Genomic DNA, 19,078 nt, shown 5'->3' with positions numbered 1-19,078 from the left:
TGAGGATTCCGAAGGATTTGGTTTGATCATTTATGTGATCATCGACATCGATATGTTTTCTGGGTTTTGAGAGAATTGGGAAGAGAGATATCAGCAATGTCTGTAGTGGGGTACAGATTTCACCCTACAGATGAAGAACTAATAAATCACTACTTACGATTGAAGAACAAGGGCAAAGATTCGGAAGTCCAAGTGATTCCAGAAGTTGATTTATGTAAATTCGAGCCATGGGATTTGCCTGGTAATTTGAAACTCCATTGTTTCACTCTCGATTTTATTATTATTATTATTATTATTATTTTTTTAATTTGATGATTTTGAACTATGGGTTTTGTTTTTGTTGGAGAATATTGATCTGGGTTGTGGTCATTTTTGGAGTTGAGTTTGAATTTGTGATCAAAATGTTGATTGATCGTTTTCTTGCTTGCTTGGTTGTAGGTTTATCTGTGATTAAGAGTGATGATCCAGAGTGGTTTTTCTTTAGTTCTCGTAATCAAAAGTACGCAAAAGGTCATCGTTTTGATAGGTCTACGAAAGCTGGGTACTGGAAAGCTACTGGAAACGATAGACCCATAAAGTCTCGATCATCTGGCATGAAGTTGATTGGGATGAAGAAGACACTGGTTTTCTACAAAGGGCGTACTCCCAATGCTGAGAAGACTGCGTGGGTGATTCATGAGTATCACATGAACTCTGAGAAGGTGAGATTTTGATGCTCTCTCTCTCTCTCTCTCCTGCTTCTTACTACTGTTTTTACTGCTAACTCATTCACAAGTTTCTAGTGTGTGTGGATTGGGTCGGTGTTTGTGTTTGTATGTGTGGAGTGTCTCTACAGATTGGGTAATTAGTGTGTGTGGAGTGTGGGAGGTGGGTTGTGTCTATCAGAGTGAGAGAGTGGGCTTATGTGATTGATAAAGAGTAATGATTTTCTGACTGTCCCACGTGGCATACTCAAAATACTCTCTTGATGTGACATGTGTTAGAATCATAATTTTTTTACCTCAGGATATACAACTGCACATATTTATGAGAATGTGTATCTTGAAACAAAAAAAAAAATCTATGATTCTAACATGTGTTACGAGAGTATTTTGAGTATGCCATTGGGGGAGGGGGGGGGGGTAGTGAAGAGTCGTGATAGTCTGACTCCCCCACGTAGCATACTCAAAATACTCTCCTGACATGACATATGCTAGAACCATAGATTTTATGCCTCAGGATACACATATGCATAGATTTTATAGGGATGTGAATATGTGTATCCTGAGACATAAAATCTATGGTTCTAGCACATACCACGTCAGGAGAGTATTTTGAGCATGCCATGTGGGGGAGTCAAAAAATCATAACTCGTTAATGGATCAATTAGAGCTGAACAATAAATCCACTTTTCCTTTATTTAGTGAATATGGGGTCTTATATCTGTCAATGTAACAGATTAGAAATCTGATCTGATAATTATGAGTTTGGATAAAGGATATGGGCTCCAATAAGGATTCAATCTGACAAAGACCCAAACCAATAGCTTATCCCGATGGGTTTAGGATCAACCATGTTCTGATCGAAGAGGGGCCCATAAGTGATTTTATTATAAAATCACACCATAAGTGAATGAGATTTTGTAATGTAAAATCATATCACTTAGGGGCTTTATTCATTTATTATAATGGTGAATTATTATTATTATTATTTGATCGGTAAGCTGGGGTTAGAGGGCCCCTCTCTGTTTACTTATTACTCTCGAGAATATATACAAGTTACGTCATGTTGTCATTTATAAGAATTCTCGAAAGCTCATGAGAAATATATGAAATATCCTTAGTTACAAGAAACTCATTTCCATAAGAATTGAGACGAGCACGATAATCCACAGCTCCATTTGCTTCCCTCCAAAAAAAACTCAAAAGTGCAAATTGTAAAAAGTGAACTTAATTGTTGCACCTCTTCACACTTCCACACTGGTATGATTTGGCCTTTTATGACATTAATGGAGTAGAGAGTGTCGAAACTTACTATCACTCTTAAATAACCTCTTTTTAATGCATTAGTCTAGGCTTCTTTTATTGCATTCAGCTCCATAGAGATTATATCATCTTCTTCACAGTTCATCCAACCTGCAAATATATCCCAAACCTGATCTCTCCATGGTTCGTGAACCATCGGTATTTGTAGATGCACGAAATGGCTCTACACTTTCCTTCTTTTTCAGCTCGGGGGACCTGTAAAACAGCCCACTCCGACGATCAAGTTAGCCAAATTGATCAGTGTAATGTGTTTTGAGAAGGAGAATTCGAACCTCTTTTACTCGTAGTTTTCTTCCTTATATAGGCGTTCAACTTGATCGTTTTCTGTGCCACCCCCTGAGGTGACTTGGGGTAGTTAGCTTACTCCCTGACATGTCAGCTGCAGGAGTTGGTGCAACTGCCCCATCACTTCTGAGAAAGTCAGAGTTGGCCTGACATGACGTGGGTTGTTAGAGCTGGCTGTCTATTGCTGGCACGCCTATCAGGCTTGTCATTCCGACCTAAGGGGCAGTTGCCCGGACCGCTTCACTGGCTGATGGCATAGCTCCGAGCTTCGAATACAAGCATTTGTCGGGGTGAATAAACCGAGCCACGACCTCAAATCATTAATCTTGGCCCCTGATCGAGCCACGTATCCGTGCTCAAGAATTTTCCCCCACAGTATTTATTTTAACCACTCCTTTTTCTGGACAATTCCAAAAGAAACTCTTTGTTTTCTTCTTCACTAAGTTGCATTTAAAATTTCAATTTCCAATAAATAAAGCGCTTACACCTGCTGAGTCTTCAACGAGATCCATACCTTCAACTCTACGTCTAACATCTTCTTCAATTTGCTATAAAATTTCAGATTTTGCGCAAGCTAGCACTGTAAAAATTCTTCGGTTCCTCTCTACCCATACATGGTAGACTAAGGCACACAAACAAAGACATAGCATGTTATAAATTGCCTTGTTTTGAAATTTTGCTCCTTTCATATCTAAAATTTCTTCATTTATGGATCCCAAACCTATTCAGCTTATTCTAAATCATCTCAAAATATTTTTGGACAACCAACCACTGTAATTGCAACCAAAGAACAGATGATCATTAGTCTCCAATTTCTTGTAGCAAAAAAGAACAACGAGAAACTAAATTGAAACCCCCTTTTTGTAAATTTTCTACCGTTGCTAATTTCTTTTGAATAGCAGCAACCCACAACCCAAGTAATACACTAATATCTTTAAATTTTCAAAGAATTCCGCAAAATATCATTCCATTGCACTGATTGCAACCCTCCTGAAATAGTTTGAAAAGCACTTTTGGAGCTAAACTCCTGTTTGTCTTTCAAAATTCTCTTTGTTGTTGTTGTTCCCTTCATATTGCTCGAATTTCCTTCATCCACCTTTTGCAGTATGCCTATGTTCTTTGTCGCTTGTTCAATAAGGATGTCACGGTCGAGTATTCAAACTATGATGAGATAGAAGTGTCTTCTCCTGAAGACACACCATCAAACCAACCAAAGGTTCAATCAACTTCGAAGTCAGATATGCAAGTCGGAGAGCAGTTGACATGTATTGAGAAGTGTCTGGCAGATAAATCAGGCAATATAACCACCAGTGCTCTCATACCCAAAAAGAGAAACAACAATGCCTATGTGCCTTCTGATGTGGAAGATCGTGAAGTTGAGGTAAGAGCTACAGAGGTGAGGAATGAATTTGACATTTCAGTTTCCAGTTCGTAGTTTCTACTTTCATCTTGAATAAGTGAAAGAAACTCAAAAACTAAAGCTTGCTTTTTTGTTTCCTTCTTATGGTCAATCCACTTCAGGAAGAGTTGTTAAGTTTCTTGAATAATTTGTCTCCATTGCGTTCTGAGATGTCCATTGGACTCGGATCTTCTTACATGGATTCCCCTTTCGCCAATAAGTTGGATGATGGACACAATGGGATGCCGTTCCATGGTGACAATTATGAGTTGGACTTAAACTATCCTATACTACGATCTGTAGCGGCGGTTCACAATAACCAGGAATATTCCTGTGACGAATCAACTAATCATAAAAACTCAACTTTTGGGATCGATTCTGTTGGTGCTCAAATACGTTTACAGTCTGGACCTTCTATGCACATGGGAGTGTCAGAGAGAGCAGGTGGAAATGATAGTGCCTCATACAGTGATGCATACACCAGAGTGCCAATACGTTTTGAACAATCTCAGGTGAAAAAACAAAAACCTGCAATAGCTAGTGAATGACTTTGTTATAGTTGTGCTAGTTATAAGTTATAACACCACAAATCTCTCAATCGAGTACTTGTTTCATGTTGGTGTAAGCAACCAAAAGATGCAGGATCCATGGGAATTGTTACCCATTTGACGACCTAAGATGGTTGATTGCCCTCTTTTGTCTTCGTAAATGGTCCTAATCTTCCAGTATTAACCTCTTATATTTCTCTCTTTAAAACTTCAGGGTGGTTATTCAACTAGTCGAAAAATCATGATATTGACACTATGTTCGGGTTAAGGAATTTTGTCAAGAAAATTTTATTTAGTTTTGTATTTTAGTTAATATCCATTTATTGGTTTTAAACTTGCATAAAATTGATGTTTACAGTCCAGAGCGTCTATGGACATCGTAGCATCAGAGGTAGCAGGTGACTGGGATAATGTATCAGACAATGACGCATACACCAGAGCGTCACCACCTATTGAACGATCTCAGGTGAAAACGAAAAACATCTAATAGTTAGTGAATGATTATTTATTTTATATTGTGGGTGTCCCCACCATTCGGATGGGACTATTCCCATGGTCGCATGCACCGCCCTTGCAGAAAATCCTACATGCAACAGGTTGAGTCAAGGGTCAAGATAACCCTGGAGGGTGGGCCCAATAACTTCATAGGTTCATGGGGTTTCGAACCCATGACCTACCTCAATGGCTTGTCAAGTGCACGGCCTGCCACTAGGCCAACCCCTTGGGGTTTATAGTGAATGATTTTGTTCTGGTTATAAAACCATGGACCTCTCAATCCAGTACTTGTTTCATGTTGGTGTAAGCATCCAAAAGGTGCAGTGTTACCGATTGGACCATCTAACATGGTTCATTGCCCTCTTTTATCTTCATAAAATGATCATAATATTTTGGTCTAGGAAAATTAATTTATATTATCTGTTTTATTAGATATAGACATCCATAAAATCACTGTTTTCAGGTTGGACAAGGGGAGCGTCAAGTGAGCAAGGAAATCTCTCAAGAAAATGATAATAAGGCAAAACCAAGAGCTGTAGAGGTGAGGATTTCATCAAGAAAAATAAATTTAGATATTCTGTTAATATCCATTCATCATTTGTCAACTCTTGTAAAAACTGTTTTTTCAGGATGTTGGAGAAGCTATGGAACGCACTAAGTTACGGTCTCTTTCCTTTGTAAACCTTGAAAAGGACAAGGAAATCTCTCCTAAACCCGTTATAAGGATGATGAAGTTAAAAAAAGAAGTCATATGGAATGCAAAAGATAATGAGACAAAAACAACAGTTACCAATGTGAGGATTTCATCAAACAAAATTGATTTAGATATTTTGTTAATATGTTTATGTCGGTTGTCAAAATTCTATAAAACCATTGTTTTCAGGTTGGTGGAGAAGCTACAGAACACACTATGATCATTAAAAAGAACAAGGAAATCTCTCAAGAACCCGATATAAATGTGAGATTTAGATATAGATCAATGTCGAGACAGAATGCAAAAGACAATGAGGTGAAACCAACAGTTCCCAGGGTGAGGATTTCATCAATCAAAATTATTTTAGATATTCTGTTAATATACCCCCATTCATCCATTGTAAATTCATCAATACTTGATGGTCTAATGAGTAGTGATATACAGGACTCATCCTTGTTAGCAGCGCCTCATGTCATGGTGGTCGTCGTGATAATAATTATGGTCTTGTTCATGCTCATCTTCGGGGCATGGAGATGGTTGAAGTTTTGAATGGAAAGAGAATCATCTCCATCTCATTTCCAACAACACAAATCCTATTTCACCATTCATCTGCTACATGTAAGTAATTGGTAATTGTTTACAATGAATCTGGTTTGGAAGCTAGATAGGTTTTTGATTAATGGGAACATGGATAGATTTTATTTTATATGCAATAAATTATGTAAGAAGTATGAATGTGTGAATGTAATTTTAATGTGATTTTGAATAATTTTAGATCTTTTTGTGTATCACTGGAACTCTTCTGTTCATGTCTGATGCTAGATATTGTTGAATTTTTAACATAGAAATAAACCTCATAGCCATTGTGAAAGGGAAGAGATCATGATTCCTCAGTTGAATAAATCCGTTACAATGTACACATTAGAAGACATAGCTTCAGATAAAATTGAATGGAGGAACATAATTCGTATAGCCAACACCAAATTCTTGGGTTTAAGATTTTGATGATGGCATTTCATCGTGCATCAATTAATAAAAAAAATATTTCATGAATTCTTATAATGATAGCCCGACGATTAGGATTTTCTTGGATTATTAATGGTAAATCATCTAATGATTCGAGTGAGGGAACCATATCCTTCTGAGGTTGACAAATAGAAAAGTGATTCTCAAGCTATACATATGTACAAAGTTCATCATATAAAATGTTGAAGGACACTATGCACATGCATGAGCATGAATGCGACGGTTTTGATGCATGGCACACACATCTAAGTCTATTTTATAGAATAAGAAAGTATCCGGGAGATCGATGGTATACAAGATTGAGAAAACTTATTTTTTGAACCAACGTGAGACTAAAAAATTGTTAAAAGTCTCATTTTCCTTCCAAACATCTGAGACTTGAAATTCATTTTGAAATGCTTTCGAAAAGGAAAAAAAAAAAAAAAAACAGTTTGGTTTAAATTATTGAAATTTTTTCTTACAAATAACATAATTTTAAAACCCATTTTTGGGATCAGATCGACGCTCACCAAGAAAATTTTGAGTTGATTGATTCGATTCAGCTCTTGGATATACAGAATCTCAATTTATATTATTCATAAACATTGAAAATCTTAAAAATATATAATAATGCCACAATTTAAATCAGTCATCTTATAAAATTTTTGAAAAACTTTACAAATCAGCATAATTTTAAAACAAGTTGGTACAGTGAAAAACTCACTCAGTAGCCTGTGATTCCATCCCACTCGTCCGAGTTTTAAAGTTATGGAAAAGACTAATTGCAGATCACCCATTACCAATTGCACTCCATCACTTAAAAATCCATCCTTGCTCTTCATTTTATGTGATTGCACTCCAAAAAAATATTAAAACGTTTGCACTCCTTTCTCATTCTTGTTTTTCCCCTCAAAATGCTCACAAAAAGTCTCTCTCTATCTATACCTTGCCATATATTTAGAAGTGTATCTCATCACCATTGGATCAATCATATCTTAAAATAAGTTGCAAAGGTAAGAAGGAAATATGTTTGCATGTCAAATACATTTTCAAAGACCCTTTACACTAATCTATACTAAAAAAAAAAAAAAAAAAAGCAACATCTTCAGTGAAACACAGTACCTTGTGATTGACGCTAAAGAGAATAGAGTACTTGTCCTGGAGTGACATCAAGATTGTACCTCATATCTCACTTTCTTGTCGTGAAAGTGTGTAGGAACCATACTTGCTATTTCACTCTTATCTTGATGAAAAACATCTATGGTTCCTACAAACTTCCATGTCAGGAAAGTGAGATGTGAAGTACAATTTGAGGTCACTTCAGCATTATTCAAGAGAATACTACCATAATCCATCATTTGAAGAAGAAGAAAAAAATAACGAAGTGCAACTAGTAAGTTAAGAAAATTGTAAAAGAACAAAGAATAATAATTTTAAGGTTGGGGTAGAATCGGTAACTAATGGTTTGAGCCCTACGGTTATGATATATATCATTCTGGATCAGAATCCTAATCCAAATAAGTTAATATTTTTTAATCGGTTCTAATCCAATCCAAGTCGATTTAATAGAAGTACATATAATATGATAAGCATCATACATCTAATAATCTAATAAAATTTAAAATATGAATGTGGTGTATATTGCAAACACATTATCTGGTCCCTAACAAAGCCACAGAAGTGATCCAAAATTCACTCTAATAATTTATTAAATCGGATTAGATCCTTCCCAAAATCCAAATTCTTTATTTGGACACATAATTATCTGATCAAAATGGATCGTCTTTTGTGTCTAATCCAACCCATTAGCATCTCTCTAATTGGAATTACGAAGCTCATGATATTCTAATCAACTCATGTTAGATCTATAACAGCTCATGATATTCTAATCAACTCATGTTAGATCTATAACACAAGAGAGAGAGAGAGAGAGAGAGAGAGAGAGAGAAGCAATATATTTGAGTAAAAATAAAATAAAAATCAAATCTATGATTATGAATCAAACTGAAATCACCAATCAAGTTGAATGCTTTTGTATTTGGTCCACGAAAAGATTCTTAACAGACATCAAGCTTTCTGTATTTAATAATACAGCAAATCTATTACAACTCCCTGAAAGTCAACAATAATCATTGCAAGTCAACTCAGTAGGTGATCTGTCCGAGGTGCCAAAGCGATCCTGAGTGCATTGGGGCAACTTCGGTATTTGTTGCCCAAATGCATTGGAGCGACCTCGGTGTTTTGGGGCATACTACTGCTATGTTTTACCATTACTGCTTTATTTATGATTTTTTTTATATTGCGGGTATCCCACCCTTCGGGTGGGACGAATCCAACGGTCACACACGCCGCCTCTCAAAAAATCTAACATGCAACAGGTTGAGTCAAGGGTCAACTGACCTTGGAGGGTGGCCCCAAGGAATTGATAGCTTCGTGAGGTTTCGAATAGGGGTGTAACTTGGTTCGATTTGAGGTCAAATTGGAATCGAACCGACTCAATTCTACTAAATAAGAATCAGAACTGAATCAAATTCCATTGGAATTAAACCAACTCAAACCGAACTAAAGTCGATTTGATTCGGTTCGATTCTACGGATTGGCAATATTCTATATAATAATATTTTTTTATGAAAAAACAAACATATAACTCCACGATTTTTCAACTTGTAAACATGGGTTAGAAGTTTTGGAATAGGCTGATTTTTGGTGAGGATGATCTCCTCACCGTAGAGATCATCCTTACCAAAAATCAGCCCATTCCAAAACTTCTTACTCATGTTTTGAAAAATGTTTTGCCAAAAAGTTCGCCATTGAACGTTACCCATATATATATATATATATATATATATATATATTGACCGGTTCTCCATTTTTATATGAAACCAAACCGCAACTTGTTCCAAACCACCCCAAAGCTATTGGTTTGGTTCGGTTCTCGGTTTGAATTGGATCAAGTTGCAACCCTAGTTTTGAACAAATGGTTTACCTTTCCCGAAGAGCTTATTAAGGCTTGGCTTGCCACTAGACCAACCCTTGTGGTTCGATTTACATTAACAAGATTGCTAGTGATAAAACTTTCTAAGGCGCAATTCGTTCCCACAAACGACGCCAAACGTGCAGAGGATTTTTTAAGCCTTCCATTCCTCGAGATAAACAATATCTTCTAATGATGAGCTCGGTCTTGATCTAATGATCTCCATCTCTTTCCGACGATGGCATGGCTTTTCTTTGTCTTCTTTATTGGTGTTGCCTTGGTTGACCACTTCTGATGGTTGGCTTGACTTTGATCTTTCAACCTCTTTTTCTTTAAGATGGAAGCCTAACTCCATGTACTCCTTTATAACTTTTAGGATGGTAAAAGAGAAAATTTGAGAAAGATGAGGCCCCAATGTCGTGCCTACCAATGATTTTTTAAAGATTTAGGTGCTGTTTGTTAAACTGAAAAAAATAAGTGCTGAATAGCATTAAGCGCTGAAACTTATAAGCGCTGAATTTAAGTGCTGAAAAAGTTGTTTGTTTAGATGCTGAATCATGTTTGTTACACATTGCTGAAACTGGTAAATTGTCTTTGTTACCCTTACAATCATATTATACATTGTTTGCATGTTTTAAATGCTTATCTATTATCAAACACAATAAAATATATTATTTCTTATAAAATTAAAATATAATTTATTTTAAAATAATAAATAATACTCAAATCTTCAATTTATAAATAATAATTTCTATTTATAAAAGCCACAAATTTCAAATTAAAAATAATAATGTCATACAAGTCACCAAAATTTGAAATCAACTTTAAAAGAACTTAATTTTGGATGAATAATTTTCGATGGAAATGAAGGATGTGTAATTATAAAAGCACCCTATGAATTAATAAGGGCAACCCACACTATAGCCATTTTTTGTTTTGTTTTATATGGGTTAAAGTTTTTGGAATGAGCAAATTTTTAGTGAGGATAGTTTATATGGTCTAGAGATCATCCTCACAAAAAATCAATCTATTTTGAAACTTCTAACTTGTCAAAAATTGTTTTCAAAAAAAAAAGGGGACAATTTACGGTTCTTGAACTTGTTTTAATAGGGTTAGAAGTTTCAAGATGTGCTGATTTTTTTGTGAGGATGATCTCCTCATTGTAGAGATCATCCTCACCAAAAATCAACTCATTCCGAAACTTTTAACCCATATAAGACAAAATAATTTAGCTATGGTGTGGGTTTATTAATTTGTGGGGTGTTTATATACTTATCCATGGGATATAAGAGGTAATATCCTTTTAAGAATAAGGGCATACTTGTCCATGCTAAAAAAAACAAAGGGCATACTTGTCCGTGTTGAAAAAAGCGAAGTGCTTACCGCTTCAGCACTTTTTTTCAGCATCAAAATAGTGCTGAATTTTTTTCACTTATTTTCAGCAATAAGCGCTAAAAATATAGAGTAAACAAACGCGCTATTTTGACAAAAGTGCTGAATTTAATTTTTTTCGGCAATAAGCGCTGAAAAATAGCACAAACAAACACCGCCTTAGTTAATACATAGACAATAGAGGAATAAATGGAGAAGTAGTCTTTCTCATATATGGTATGTTTCTCTTTTTTCCAACCAGCCAACTACCAACCCCTTTCTCAGTTTGAAACCTTGATTTTTATAGACGAAATACAGAGGCAAATGTCACCACATAACTAATCCAAGTGTTTAGATGAGCTATTAAACTGAGGTACACTTTAGTGTTTTGGGAGATGGATCCATCACTTGTTAGTAGGATTTTCATATGATGTGTAAGTATTGCAGGTCATTCAATATAAAGTAAAATATCTCTAATGCATTGTATCGCATCAATCTGATCAAATCTTTCTTGTATTTTATTTAATGTAAAAGGGTATACTTAAATTTTGATACATATTAGGGATTAGATACGAGGTTGGGCTCATGTTAAATACGAGCTCAGACATATGTCAGATACAAACTTGGGCTTAGGTCAAATTTGAGCTCGGATACTGTTCAAATATGAGTTAAGGCTCTTATGTCCTTTTGTGATATCATTCAGATGTAAATTACTTTAACATATTAATTTAAATAAGCTCAGGCTCCTTGTTTCGTGAGAATAATTTTTTGGTAGGTACTTATTACGATTTTAGCTTGGAACAAATATGAGCTGGCACAAGGTGGCCTTTTAAGTAGTAACATTCTATACTAGTCTCTCATATGACCTATACCATATACATTTTATTATTGTGGCGTAAAGCAAACCGTCATATATTTTGTGTAGTAATATAATGTCAATTCATCATCATCATCAAAGCCTTTTTCATTTGAGGCAACTTATCATGCTAGGTGGTGGCGAAGTTTTTATATTGTGCCAACATAACATAACACTCCTTTATGTTAGTAGGGCAAACTAATCATCTCTCTTGTAAAATTTGATTTCTTTGATGAGTCTGAAAGCGCTCTCAATCCACGGGTTGCGGATCCACTTTTTTTGGGGTTTGGGAGTCACCACCTAGTTATTATGGTCTAGGAACCAAAACATGACTCAAAATAAAAAAAAATGTACTAATCTACGAAAATAAAGGGTACGGGGATCACGTTACGAGATCGGAAGGTGTTAGGCACCGATCCCGCCCGACAAAGGTTGATCTTTACTTTTTCCAAAAATTATTACATTGATAAAACAACCTAAAAAAATAAAAATAAAATAAAAACCTAACTTACCTGGGTGATTGCGATAATTAGTTCCCTTAGAGTCGGTAGAGAACATCTTCGTGTGAATTTTTCTATTTTTTATTTGTTACTGGATCTGCTTCTGATCTCCAAGACGGGGTATCCTCCTCCTAGATTTGAGTATTTTCTGATTTTTTTGAGTATTTTTTGAGGATTTTTAGGTATTTTTTGAGTAAAAACTAGGGTTTGGATGTTAGGTGGGGAGTTGGGACTTCGAATTTAGGGTTTTAGAAAAGTTGAGGGGTGTTTCTAACCTCTTTTTCCTAGGATTTCTCTTAACCTGCGAGATTGGGTTGTGGAGACTCCTATTTATAGAGTTTTTTGGGAGCTTCTAAGTTTGACTAGGTTTCTTTTAGATAATGTGAAGTAGGGTTTAGTTAGGATTTAGAATTAGGATTTTAATTCTTACGTACAATGAAAGAATATTTTTTAAGTTTTTTAGAGAACCCCCTAATTATATCTTTAATTCTTTGGACCCCCAAATAAAGGGGTATTTTAATAAATGTCAGGTGGGCTCCTACTTAAATGAGTTATTACTTAAAATTTGGCCCATGGGCTTAATTAATTAGTTTTATTTGTTTAAAAATTTAATTTAATTTATTAAGATTTCACTTTACGTTAATTAATGTTTTAATAATTAATTTCAAAATTTTAAATTATTAAGGTTGAAAAATTATCGTTTTGCCCCTGAAGAGGACTTTTACGTTTCGAGGTCATTTTTCGACGTTTTGAGATGTTTTGGAATCAATTTTTCATAAGGAATTCAATGAGAGTATCAGTTTGTGTCATTTATGGATATTTAGTGTAAAATGATCGTGGATCCTATGAGGGGTATTTTCGTAATTTTGTTGAGTTTGGTAATAGTTAGCAAAATAGTTTATTTGATTTTAATTTGTTATTTTATGTATTCGAAAGGATTTTCCTAAGCGTGATGTAGGCTCTAGGGATGTTTTATGTCAGGGGTATTTTAGTAATTTGGTCATTTTTAGTGATTTTTTTTGTAAAACTTCTTTTTGTCTCAAAATGATGATTTATATGTTTTTGGGTTATATTTTCCTAGCGTAGTGTAGTTTCTAAAGTTTTGTTCATTTGAGATACCTCATCCGAATTTCTGAAACATATCTAGTAACAAATAAAAAACATTGGAATATTCATCCATTATTGAGAACCGTCGCAATCGGGTTGACGAGTTGATTAATTAGGCGAGTACGAAAATGGGGTGTCTAAAGAGTCATCAAATTCAATTACAAAGTGTAGTGTATGATATAATTATATTTAGTCAGAGCATAAGTTTAGATGAGATTCAACCTTTTGTTGTATGCTAAGCTTGTCAACTATCTCATTTACATCATTTGGATTGGTATCTTAATCTTTTTCTTTTATTATTATTATTATTATTACTACGTCACCTCAACTCGTTTTTCATGCTTATCATTATGAGATAAGTCGTAATAATCTTACTCTCTTTTTTGTACGATTTCTTGACATAATTGTAAATCCTTTGCTTTGGGATACACATGGAAAAAGATTTATGATTCTGTGAACTATCAGGTCAGAGAGCATACAAAAAAGAGCATCAATTTATCATGATTCTTATGAGATACCTAAAGAGACTTGATAAATCAATGTGGTAAATAATACGTAGCTGACGCGACAAAGGCACAAAACAATAGATCTTTTTCTTTGGGATACATAAGGAAAAGATCTACAGTTCCCTACCCTTGTTATAGAATTCTAAAATTTTATCGATAATTCTTGGATGAATATTACATGAACCTTGATAGGATATTTATAAGGATTACATCAACCAAGATAAGAAAATTAGCCTAATATAAATATTTTTAATTTATTAGAACTTCTTAATATAGAACATCTTAAGATATTACTACATATATTATTCTCCAACACTACCTTCCTTTTGAAATGAGATACATAAATATGATACAATGTATCTCATGTATCATAATATGATGCATCCAATTCTCTAACATTCTCCCACAATTGCATGGTCCTTTGAAGAAGGAATATATAATTGACTTTAACGAATAATTTCTCTTGATCTCATTAAGAAGCACGTTATTAAATCGTCAAAAATCCAATTCTACTTCTTGGTGGTCACCACCTGTCTGTGAAGTCCATCACTATTGCATGCTGCTATTTTTTTTTAGTCTGTCGGAGTTGATAGCTTACGAGACTAGGTCTATCATGATCCCTCCCAAAAGTAAAAAAATTAGGATTGTGCGATTTAAATGAAAGAACTCTTGTTGGAGAGATTTTTTTTATAAGGAAAAAAACTAAGGTCGTAAGATATGAATGAATGTATAGACGTAGGAGATTTGTAGAGATATAGAAGGAGATGTGATTTTATTGAAGAAAACTATAATAATAATAATAATAATAAAATAAAAAAATTAGGTCCGACGATGGTAGTGGTGCCATTGCTGAAGAAAGGCACACCAAAATTGATGTGCTCAATAGAGTTTGAGCTCTGATACCATGTAGAAACCAAAAACCAAGAGTTTTGGAAGTTCTCTCACTCTATTGGTGAGTTCGAACAAAGAATTATCTTTATATCTATAGACAAAGAGAGAATAATTTACAACAATATTGAGTTTCCTTATTTAAGGAAAACCCAATTAAAAAATAATATACAAAAGAGGAAATTAAGGATTACAATAAATCTAAGGGTATGTTTGATTGCATGAAAAGTGACTTTCCATGGAATTTGAAATCTATGGAAAAATAGTTGTGGAAAATAGGTAGCGTTGGAAAATCAAATTCCATTGTTTGATTTTACTTGGATAAAATCATAGAAAAAATATGAGAAAAAAGAAGAAGAGGAGAATGAGGGGGAAAGGAAGAAAAAGATGAGGAGGAAGAGGGAGGGGGGATGTGGTGGCGGTGGCAATGGGGACGACGAAGGTGGCGACGACGGAGACGGAAATGATCGCTACGGTGGCGGCAACATCGATGGTGGAGGTAAGTGAGGAAGAAGAAGGGAGAACATGGTGGTGATGGTGACGACGATAGCAACAGCTGAGGTAAGTAAGGACGAAGATAGGGGGAGAACGTGGTGGTGATCGTGGCGGAAGAGGTAAGATAGAGAGAAGGTGGTCGAAGATGATGATGACGGAGACGGAGATGATGACGACGAAGTTTGTGTAATGGTGGTGGTGGTAAGGAAGTGAAAGCACCTTCGATCCGCGGGGTGCGCGGATCCAATTTTGATTTTTGAGATTTGGGAGTCGCCACCTAGTTATTGCGGTCTAGGAATTGAACATCGACTTGAAACAGATAAAAGAACAACTAATCTACTACAAAAAAAAATACTAAGTCCGGGGATCACATTATGGGGTTGGAAGGTCTTAAGCACCAACCCCGCTCGGTAAACGTTGGTCTCTACTAATTTCCAAATAAAATTACATTGCTAAAAAACCTAAATAATAATAAAAAAAATAAAAAATTACCTTTACGAATGCAACTGTTTTGTTCCCTTAAATCTAATAGAACAACTCCTTGTACAGAACTCCTCGCTTCGTTCTATCACCGGATTCACTTCAGATCTCCAAGATGAAGTACTTTCTTCTTAGATCTGAATTTTCTGATTATTTCTGGATTTCTTGGTGTTTTTGAAGAGCTTATAGGTGTTTTTTTTGAGCTAAAGTTAGGGTATGGATGTTAGGTAAGGAGTTAGAACTCCAAAATTAAGGTTTATGGGAGGCTAGGGAAGATTTTTAACCTACTTTTCTCAGGGTTTATTTTTTCATACGAAAATAGGTTGTAGGGACTCTTATTTATAGATTTTTTTAAGTATTTTTTTAGATAGAGTTAGTGTTTAATTAGAATTGTTTTAAATAGAGTTATTGTTTAATTAGAATTGTTTTAAATAGAGTTAATGTTTAATTATAATTATTTTAAATAGTTTTATAGTTTAATTAAGATTCTTTTAAATAATTTTAGAGTTTAATTAGGTTTCTTTTAAATAATTTTAGAGATTAATTAGAACTCTTTTAGATAGTTTTAGAGTTTAATTAGAATTCTATTAGATACTTTTGACTTTGGTCTTATTAGATTGATTAGGATTTTGACTTAAGTCTCACTTGATTGACTTTAATTTTAGAATTTTGACTCAAGTCTTACTTGATTAATTTTAATTTTAATTAGGATTTCACTTTACATTAATTAATCTTTTAATTATTAATTTCAGAAATTTTAATTATTAAAATTGTAAAATTATCGTTTTACCCTCGGAGACGATTTTTTACGTTTTAAGTCGATTTTTGATGTTCCAAGATGTTTTGGAATCGATTTTTTGTAAAGAATTCAATGGAATTATTGGTTTGTGTCATTTATGAAATTTTTTATGCGAAATAGTCGTAAACTTTATGAGGGCATTTTCGTAATTTTGTTGAATTTTGTGACAATTGGCGAAATGATTTATTTGGTTTCAATTTGTTATTTTATGTATTTGAAAGAATTTTTCTAAGCATAATGTAGGCTCTAGGGATATTTTGATGTTAGGGGTATTTTGGTAATTTGATCATTTTTTAGTGATTTTTATAGTAAAGCTTCTTTTTGTCTGAAAAAATGATGATTTCTATGTTTTTGTGCTTATATTTTCCTAGTGTAGCGTGGTTTCTAAGGTTTTGTTATTTTGAAATACCTCATTCGAATTTCTGAATCATATCTGATAACAAACAGAGCATTAGAATAACCATCCATCATTGAGAACCGTCGCAATCGGGTTGACGAGTTGATTAATCAAGCAAATGCAAAAATGGGGTGTCTACAGGAAGAAGAAGATATGGGTGGGAAAGAATTGGGGATGGAAAATATGGATGAATTTCACTTTCCCACCCACATGGGTGGGAAAGCGAAATCCATGTTTTGGTGGACTTTTTTATTAGGGTGGAAAATGAATTTCCATTTCCATATGCAATCAAACACTTGAAAAATGTCATTTTCCTTGAAAATTGATTTTTCACCCTATTTTCCATGTGCAATCAAACATACCCTAAATGGAAACCAACAACTAAGAAAATCTTATGTAGGCTGAATCAATTCCTTAATGGTAACTCTATTTGTAATATTTAACATGCTACATGGAGCATGGAAAGAATCATGCTTCGCTTCATCTGATCCATCCAATTATGTGATCTGACAAGAGTCTTTTATAATCCCCCTCAAATTGGATTGGGGGATTGACCACATCTCAAGTTTGATCCGTAAAACATGAAACAAATCTCGAGACAATGATTTTGTAAAGATATTGGCTAACTATTATTGAGATGAAACAAAACACGTAACCAAGGATCCAAAAGCCACCTCCTCATAGACAAAGTGGTAGTCTATCTCATTATGCTTCGTATGAGTATGAAATATGGGGTTGACAGTCATATAAAGTGCATTAATGTTATCATAAAACAACACAGATGGATACGATTGAACAATGCCAAGATCACGAAGAATGAAAAACAACCAAGTGATTTAGGCTGTTGTAGATGCCATTGCATGATATTCCTCTTTTGCGCTTGAACGAGCTATAGTGGACTGCTTCTTAGTATTTCAAGAAATACAATTTGAACCAAGGAATGTGCAATATCCAATTGTAGACCGTCTAGAAGAGGGGCAACCAATCTAATCCGCATTAGAAAAAGCATAAAGATCTAGAGTACTCTTAGACAAAATTCGAAAACCAAGATCTAGGGTACCATTAACATAACGCAAAATGCATTTTACCAATTGAAAATGACCAACAGTTGGATTGTACATATATTGACACACCGTATTCACAGTGTGTGAAAGATCCGGTGTGGTCATCGTGAGATATTGCAAAGCACCTAAAATGCTTTGATAATATGTCGCATTAGGATAAGTAGCATCACTACCTTTGAGGCTCATCAACTTAACATCCATTGATGCTGAAATGCACATGAGTCTATACTTGCCCGATGAAGAAAATCACGTGTATATTTGGATTGAGAAAGAAACAAGCCTTCAGGAGTATGATGCACTTCAATACCCAAAAAATAATGTACCAAGCCAAGGTCTTTCATTGAAAATGTATGGCCAAGAGTTTGTACTAAATCAGCGAGTAGAGATTGGTTGTCTCCTGTAAGAATCATGTCATCCACGTATAAGAGGAGAACCATAGTAGAATCACCATGTTTGTAAACAAAGATAGATGAGTCTGCAACACTACAAAAGAATCCATATCCAAGCAAAAAATGTGCTAAAATGGTCAAATGTAGCTCGTGGAGCTTGCTTGAGACCATACAAGACACGTTTTAGATGACACACAAAATCAGATTTAGAGGAATTAACAAAGCCTGGAGGTTGAGTCATATAGGCCAATGCTTGTAAATGGCATGAAGGAATGAATTTTTAACATCCAATTGATGAATAAACCAACTTTTCTCAATAGCAATAGTTAGAACAGTGCGGTTACTACCTTTTTTAATAACTAGGTTGAAGGTTTTAGGAAAATTCACCCCTTCCTTTTAATTAAAACCTTTGGCAACAAGGCGGGCCTTGTGTCGCTCTAACCCACTATCAGCGCGTAACTCGGTCTTGGAGATCCAACGACAACCCATAACATTCATGTTGGAAGACCGATGAATAAGCTCCCAAATATCATTAGTTGTAAGGGCATTCATTTCTTCAAGCATAGCCATTTTCCAACCATTATGTTTTAGAGCAGATTTTATAGTTTTAGGTTCAAGGAGTATAGCAAATGTCAAAAGAGCATATTTTGGGTTAGGTTTGACAGACCCAACTTTACTTCGGGTGGTCATAGTATGAGATGCCTCAATGGAGGGGTTACTACGTGATGTAGAAATAAGCTGAGCCAATTCAATTGTTGGCTAGATAGAATATGTGGAAATAGTGTTAAGATTTATTATTTTT

At 34.7% G+C, this 19,078-nt stretch overlaps 1 protein-coding gene and 1 pseudogene across 2 annotated transcripts; both read left to right on the top strand.

Annotated features, from left to right (window-relative positions):
• LOC147390918 (protein NTM1-like 9) lies at positions 1-6,457 on the top strand. Of its 2 annotated transcripts, none has more exons than XM_086457322.1 (9): positions 1-241; positions 439-701; positions 3,415-3,690; positions 3,831-4,220; positions 4,615-4,722; positions 5,215-5,292; positions 5,381-5,545; positions 5,635-5,781; positions 5,890-6,457. In XM_086457322.1, the coding sequence occupies exons 1-9, from the start codon at positions 97-99 to the stop codon at positions 5,992-5,994; spliced, it is 1,677 nt and encodes a 558-aa protein (XP_086313448.1). In that variant the 5' UTR covers positions 1-96; the 3' UTR covers positions 5,995-6,457. The 2 variants fall into 2 exon arrangements, with proteins under 2 accessions (XP_086313448.1, XP_086313447.1); XM_086457321.1 differs by having other exon boundaries at positions 3,415-3,705.
• Positions 6,458-15,039: 8,582 nt separating this feature from the next.
• Positions 15,040-19,078, top strand: part of LOC147390917 (protein NTM1-like 9 pseudogene) — a 27,950-nt pseudogene continuing 23,911 nt past the window's right edge.

This window comes from Akebia trifoliata, chromosome 11, assembly GCF_017979445.1.
Source record: "Akebia trifoliata isolate Shusen 1 chromosome 11, ASM1797944v1, whole genome shotgun sequence".
NCBI lineage: Eukaryota > Viridiplantae > Streptophyta > Magnoliopsida > Ranunculales > Lardizabalaceae > Akebia > Akebia trifoliata.
The sequence above is the reverse complement of the archived record's forward strand: the minus strand, read 5'-3'. Positions and strand labels throughout refer to the sequence as shown.